The sequence below is a fragment of the Helianthus annuus genome, chromosome 17 (genome assembly GCF_002127325.2).
Source record: "Helianthus annuus cultivar XRQ/B chromosome 17, HanXRQr2.0-SUNRISE, whole genome shotgun sequence".
NCBI classification, from domain to species: Eukaryota; Viridiplantae; Streptophyta; class Magnoliopsida; order Asterales; family Asteraceae; genus Helianthus; species Helianthus annuus.
Window position 1 is genome coordinate 121,905,475 of NC_035449.2, and position 7,672 is coordinate 121,913,146.

A 7,672-nucleotide genomic window follows, 5' to 3' on the forward strand; every position below is an offset into this window, starting at 1 on the left:
GGGTTTTTAAAAGTGGAGAGAGAGAGGGTGATTTGACCACAATAAATGAGGAGAGATATAGGGAAATGACATTTGGTAGTAAATGACTAAACTACCCTTTTGAGTGGCTGAATGGAATTGGTTAAGAGTGGTTCTCGCTGTTCTTACAACTGGGGGTGGTTCCTATTTTAGCGGCTCCCTATATATATACCGCTAAAATAAAAACCACATCCAGTTGTAAGAACTGAGAGAACCACTTTCTAGCCTTTAGATCAAGAAGATGGATGGATAAGATTTAAAGTAACTAAAATTAATATTAAATAGATTTTGTCTTATTATGTCTTTAATATTTTAATTCAAAAGGGTAGTATAGTAAAATTACATTATTTTGTCTTTTTGTCTTTATTATTTTTTATTACTTTTTTGTTTTATTATATTACTTTTCATTTTTTAAAAAGAATTTTTTTATGAAAAGCATTTTTAAATTCGAATTTTTTGAACAAGACAAAAAGTTTTACTCGCCGGTTTTTGCACACCGGGTTTTTTAACGCACCGTTTTTTAACGCACCGTTTTTTTAAGTCGCCGTTTTTCTCAATCGTCGTTTTTTTAACGCGTCGTTTTTTACACGTTTTTTAACACGCCGATTTTTCACATTTTTTAACGCGCCGTTTTTTACACGTTTTTTACGCGCCGTTTTTTCGAAGTTTTTTAACGCGCTGTTTTTTTAAACGCGCCGTTTTCCACGTTTTTTAACGCGCCGATTTTTTACACGCTTTTTACACGCCGTTTTAACGCGCCGTTTTTTTCACTTTTTTTAACGCGCCCTTTTTGTACACTTTTTACGTTTTACGTTAAAAATTTTAAACTTTTTACGTTTTAAGTTTTACGTTAAACTTCTTACGTTTTACGTTTTACGTAAAAGTTTTTACTTTTTACGTTTTACGTAAAACTTTTTACGTTTTACGTTTTTACGTTAAAAAGTTTACGGTTTACGTTAAAAGGTTTACGGTTTACGTTAAAAAGTTTACGGTTTAACTTTTTTTTTTACAAAAACTTTTTTACGCAAAAACGAACGCACCCAGAAATCACAAACTCAGGAGGTGTCTCAGATATATTGTTATCATCATCGACTAGGGGGGAAAAACTAACAACATCAAAACAAAGTGTATATCGAAAAAAAAACGGGGTTTGGCTCAAATTATCCGATAATCAAAAGGCTGCAAAAACTGGGGTTGCAGGTTCAAAAAACCTAACCTCCGCCGTCCTTGTCGCGCCATCGTCATCAAAATCTATGTATTTTTTTGCATCATCGCCACCCAATCGGTCGTATCAAAACCCACAGATTCAAAGAACACAAATCAAAACCCCCAACATATAAAAAAACCATCAGATTCAACACATCAAGAACACAGATCAAACACCCACATAGTTTACCGTTCAAAATCACCATAGAATCAAGAACACATATCAAACCAGATTAAAACCCACAAAATCAAAGGATACAAAATGAATCATTCACTGCCTGCTCAACCCCAATATAAAAAACACATATCAATCCAAGTTCCAAAAATAAAAGTAACTCAGTTTATGAAAACACAAAAACCATCAGAATCCCAGCTTCAATAAAAAAAGCAACTCACTTTATGCAAACACAAAAACCAAAAATAAAAGCAACTCACTTCAATCACCGACACGCGGCATCGATGGGCAACACCGGCATCGACGGGCACCACCGACATCGACGGGCAACACCGGCATCGACGGGCACCACAGGCATCGACGGGCAACACCGGCATCGAAGGGCACCACCGGCATCGACAGACACAACCGGCATCGATGGGCACCACCGGCATCGACGGGCACCATCGGCGTCGACGTTCAGACAACCACAACAACCACCATCGTTCACTGTCAACCACAACACCAACACCAACATCAAAGATCGGGACACCAACATCATAGATCGGGACACCAACAACCACAACATCAAATCGGAGCTCACTACCCCCAAATCGGAGCTCACTGCCGTCACTTCTCTCTCACTCTATCTTCTTCAACTTTCTTCTTCCTCTTTTCACTCTCCCTGATTTAAATACACAGCAAGAACAAAAAGACCTCCTACTCTCTTCTAAAGAATTGAATCTGATTTAAAGAATTGAAGAGAGAGAGAGAATAAATGAAATAAGAAAGAGGAAAGAGACAACTGGTGACAATAAATGGAGAGAGAGAGTGAGGATTTGACACTGGGGGTAAAAGACCAATATATATATATATATATATATATATATATATATATATATATATACCCCTATATAGGGAGCCGCTAGAATGAGAACCACCCCGAGTTGTAAGAACCGCGAGAACTACACCCCACGGAGCGCCGTTCGCCATGATTTTTTTTTTACAAGTAGATGTGTATATTATAAACACAGCCGTAAAAAATCATGGCGAACGGCGCTCCGTGGGGTGTAGTTTTTTACACCACAAGTTTGGTGAAAAAAAAAAAGAAAAAAGAAAAAAAATTAAAAAACACCAAACTTGTGGTGTAAAAAACTACACCCCACGGAGCGCCGTTCGCCATGATTTTTTACGGCTGTGTTTATAATACACACATCTACTTGTAAAAAAAAATCATGGCGAACGGCGCTCCGTGGGGTGTAGTTCTCGCGGTTCTTACAACTCGGGGTGGTTCTCATTCTAGCAGCCCCCTATATATATGTATATATATATATATATATATATATATATATATATATATATATATATATATAATGTAAGTATCTATAGAAAACCCACTTTAATTTAGAAAACCCGGGAAACTCAAAGCTCCCGATGTTTTTTTCCTTTGAAAAAATTTACACATGTTATATACATGTTTTTAAGGGTTTTGGGCAAAAAAAATAAAAAAAGTGCTGAGTAGTTATTTTTTAAAAAAATAAACAAGTTTTGGTGTAACACATGTTACAAATATGTCAGATGAATGTAACATGTGTTACACCAAAACTTGTTTATTTTAAAAAAAAAAAATATATCTACTCGGCGCTTTTTTGATTTTTTTTGCCCAAAACCCTTAAAAAATGCATATAACATGTGTAAATTTTTTCAAACAAAAAAACATCGGGAGCTTTGAGTTTCCCGGGTTTTCTAAATTAAAGTGGGTTTTCTATACATCCTTCCCCTATATATATATATATATATATATGGACTTTGGATAAAACGTTTCAAAGTGTGAAAGCGGTGAGAACGGATCCTAAAGCGACACGTGGTGTTGGCTCTAAATAATATGCGAGGGTATGATCGTTATTTCCACTTATATTTTGAAACATTAGCTTTTTGTCAGGGTGTTTATTTCTTTTAAAGCTAACTCCAAATTTTTTCGTATTAGTTGTTACCTCATGTCCAAGTTTCCCGAGTTTCATGGTGTCTGATATAGATTGCGAATTACAAAGTAATTATGTTTATTTGTAAATTTATTTTATCTCTCTTAGATAGTCGTTCGAGCAATTCATGTTGTCATACCCCGACCGCGTAATACAACAAACCGCGGCGGAAACGTCGGGGAGTGTCGTAACAGAATCATTGTTTCACAACACATGGAAATTGAAGTTTTGTTTTATTTCATTAATAGTCACATTATTTTGATACAAACCAAATAAGTACAACAATTGTCTTTCAAGTTTTAAGTCACTAAGGCCCGCGTCCATCCTTTGTGTAGCAAGCAAATCAACAATCATCACATAGTAGAACCTGAAACATATGTGAAAACAGTCAGCATAAAAATGCCGGCGAGTACATAGGTTTTGTATGTCAAATTCATGGCTTTGAATTCATATTGCAATACCTCGACCAACTACGAGAGTTGTCGAGTATATACCTTGAAATCAAAAAGTGTTTGATATTGCAATATGTTTTATCAACTTTACAAGTTGATATAAGTAAAACCAAAACCATTGTAGCCATGAATCTTGACTGAAAATATTTATCTTTGTAAAACCAAGTAATAAATCGTCTTTGAAAGTAAATATTGTATGGTTTATATCTGTAAGTAAACCTCGTTGTATGTCATCGTTTGAAAACATTCGTCCAAGATCGTTCAAATAGTTTCAATCGTTCAAATCGTTCGTATCGTTCAAATCGTTCGTGTTTTAATTGTGAAATACAACTTTTGGTCGTTCTTTAAAGAATACATTCAAACCTATGTGACTTGATATACCACCCATGGGGTATCTTTAACTAGGCCCTGAAAGACCTCTTTAACAAGATTAACAAACCAATACATGATTTGTTAATTAGATAACAATTTCTGTCGTTACCCACATTACCCACCAAAGTGATAGTCTGATAACGGGATTTGTCAGATGCTATGGTACCATAACATACTACTGGTCGGCTTGATCACAGTTAGTGAATGTCATTCGAATGTCTTTCGACTAACGCCCCAACAAGTTCGTTCACATTATTGAAATCATCATGTTTTATATAAACCATAGCTTTTGTTCATGAAAACTCGAAAAGCATTTAGCACATATGAGTCACCCCAAAACAATTGAAAGCATAAAAGAGGGGAGCTATGTACTCACTTGAGATTGCAAGTATCCTTGATTAAGTGTCCTAACAAAGATTGGGAAATCAAGGAATCAAGTGGCACAAGAGTCCTATGCTTGGAAAAATGAACTAGAATGCTCAAGTATGAGGCCTCTAACTTAATGTGGAAGCCTCATATTAGAGCAATAGAGAGAAGAGAAGAGAATGAAATGAGCAAGTTGGAATGTTGAAATCTCTTGCTATTTATAGGAAATCATGAATCATTGGATCAATGCTAAGTGTTTTTGAGTTGATCAAAGAATGATCAACACCATACACATGTTAGCTACTGATTTGGGGGCTTGGGGAACACTTAAACCAACTGATAGTATGCAAAAACTAGGATTAAAAACAAGTTCTGCAGCTGATTTGAACAATACATTGAATCTGCCCAGCATCGTTTCTCGCACCCCGCGAGAGACTTAGGCTTGTCTCTCGCCCCCCGCCAGAGACTTACATCAGGTTTCAAGTTTTGGCAAAACAGGCCCCTGCACATGAATTTATGTGTTTTTGATGCATTTAACCCCCGTTAACCCCGTTTCAAGGCTCTACAAGGATGTTAAAGCATAGGGGACTTGAAATATGCTTGAAAATATCACGGATGTCGGTTCGTTTGGTCACACGGTCGCGTTGTTCGCTAAATTACGACGAAACTCGAACGGACGCGAAAACGATCCAAATTGCGCGACGAACGGTATTTTTGCATTCCTATCACTAAAATAAAATATTTTAGTGATTAAAAAAATTTTTGGTTGTCCGGATATGGTCAGAACAAAAGATATGCACGTTTATGCAAACTTTCGTAGTTTTTGACGCTTTTAGTCCCTGTTGATCAAATAAGCATATTTTCTCGCACCGAACCCCTCAAAGCTTATTTCTAAGATATGTTAAGGGTATTTAGGATATGTTTAGCTTATGATCTTGTTTCAAAGTGTTCGTTGCTATACGAATTGGCAGACTTTTGCAGTTTGTAGCAATTAGTCCCTGTGATCGAATAAACTTGTTTTTGCCATACCAAACCCTTTAACACTTATTTCTAAGTTAAGTAAAGGTTATTTAAGGTATGTTAAGTTTATGTCACTATTCCGGAGTGTATGTTGCGTTAAAATGATTTCGTTTACGTAACAGTTTGCATATAACTTCCAGAAAAGCTTCTCGAGAGTTCGGGATCATACAAAATTTGATATGTGTTCTTGTCATATGTAAATGTACAAATCCCAAGAATGAAACACAAGATTTCATTGGATTCGTATTTGTATGATGATCGTAATGGCACGAATGTCACACATGTTAATGACCTGACGTTTTTATAATTATGTGTATTATAATGACGTTTATTTTGGTATTTGTAAATTTCTTTTATATGTTTAATGGTTTTTGAAATTAATATAGTAATGAAATAGTGATTACTCATCCTTTTGTAATTATATTTATTTGTAAATTTCTTTTTATCTCAGTTAGATAGTCGTTCGAGCAATTCATGTTAATGACCTGACGTTTTTTTAATTATATGTATTATAATGGCATTTATTTTGGTATTTCATCATATTATTATCATCAATGTTAGTTTGGCGTTTGTTTTTTTACTCATTCTTTGATATGTTTAATGGCGTTTTCAATTAATATAATTTTGTGTTTAATGAATGATGTTTTATATTTTGGCGTTTTAATATAACTTTATCATGGCGATTTTTTTTGGTTAGGTGAGCCTGTCGTGTCTAATGAAAGGATTTTTCCAAAAATTGGGTTTACTTTGTACATTCACGCCGTTAAAGAAGATCTATAGCCGCATATAGGAATGACTTTTGAAAGCCTTGATCATTCTTATGCTTTTTATCTTAAATACGCAACGGCTGAAGGTTTTGCTGTCAGGAAAGGGACTGAAAAGATAAACGCCAAGAAAGAAAAACATATAAAGTATTATATGTGTATGAAATCTAGCTTATACAAGAATAAAAAGGTTGATAAATTGGACCCGAAGCAGAAGGAAAGGAGTGTGAGATCTAATTTTTATAAGAGGACTGGTTATGGAGCAAAAATTTGTATTGAGTTTGAGGCTGGATTTTGGAAGTTGTATAAGTTTGTTGAAGAGCACAAGCACGAATTTGTTGATCAACCAGATAAGCATTTCTTACCATCTGAATGATACATCACTCAACTTTAGAAGCATGTTATACATAGCATGTCAAAGTTTAATTTGGGCCCTGTGAAGGCGTTTAATGTTATAAAGACTGTTTTTGATGGTTTTAAAGATATGGGTGCAAGTAAGGTAAATTTTAAGAATTACAAGAGACAAATTAATATGTTCATTGGGGAATATGATGCATACATGGATGTGAGATACCTGCACAAAAAGAAATAGTCTCAAGCTAATATTTCGTACGATTAGTTAATAGACGATAACAATCGGTTGATATAACATCCCCAAAAATATTTTGTAATTAAACCAAATTAATTGGGGATGAGCGGGTGAAATACCCGTTAGTGGTAAAAGTTAACCCGATCAACATTAGGATTTAATTAAATAAACCTAATGTTAAATAATAATGAATGATTTTTAGAAAAGAAAGTTTATAAAAGGCCTGGGCTATCAGGACTTAATTTAACTCAGGTTATAGCATCCCTGTACTTAGTAAATCGAATTATGTCAGCATGTGTTGTGTGTGCGCATATGTTTTTTGGTTTGATGTCGTAATTCTAACTATACTGTGGCGTTTCCATGTTATGTCATTATTTTTTATGTTTTCTGTGTGCATATGTTTTTTTTGGCTATGATGGCGCTAGTCTGAGTATATTATGGTGTGTTCAGGTTATGTTCTGAAAGTCTGATAGCACCATCAATTATTCATGCAGGTGTTTCGAGCAGTTTGGTTTGTTATGTAGACATGTCTTCTATGTTTTGTCATTAGGAAATTTTCCAAACAATACATTCTCAATAGACGACGTAAAGAAGTTGCGCCAAATTGTTCTACTAATTACACAATGAGTCGTGATTTTATAACTGAGCTTGATGTCGATGTTCAAGGTATGATGCGAGAAATTATTTTTGCGACCGAGTATACTTTGCATTGTTTTTCAAGCAACAAGGAGGAGCTTTCCTTGTACAAG

General features: G+C 35.0%; 1 protein-coding gene across 1 annotated transcript; it reads left to right on the plus strand.

The window, feature by feature from the left end:
- Positions 1-6,362: 6,362 nt before the first annotated feature.
- Positions 6,363-6,710, plus strand: LOC110944240. The gene has a single exon (XM_022185951.1). The coding sequence runs from the start codon at positions 6,363-6,365 to the stop codon at positions 6,708-6,710; it is 348 nt and encodes a 115-aa protein (XP_022041643.1).
- Positions 6,711-7,672: the final 962 nt, after the last annotated feature.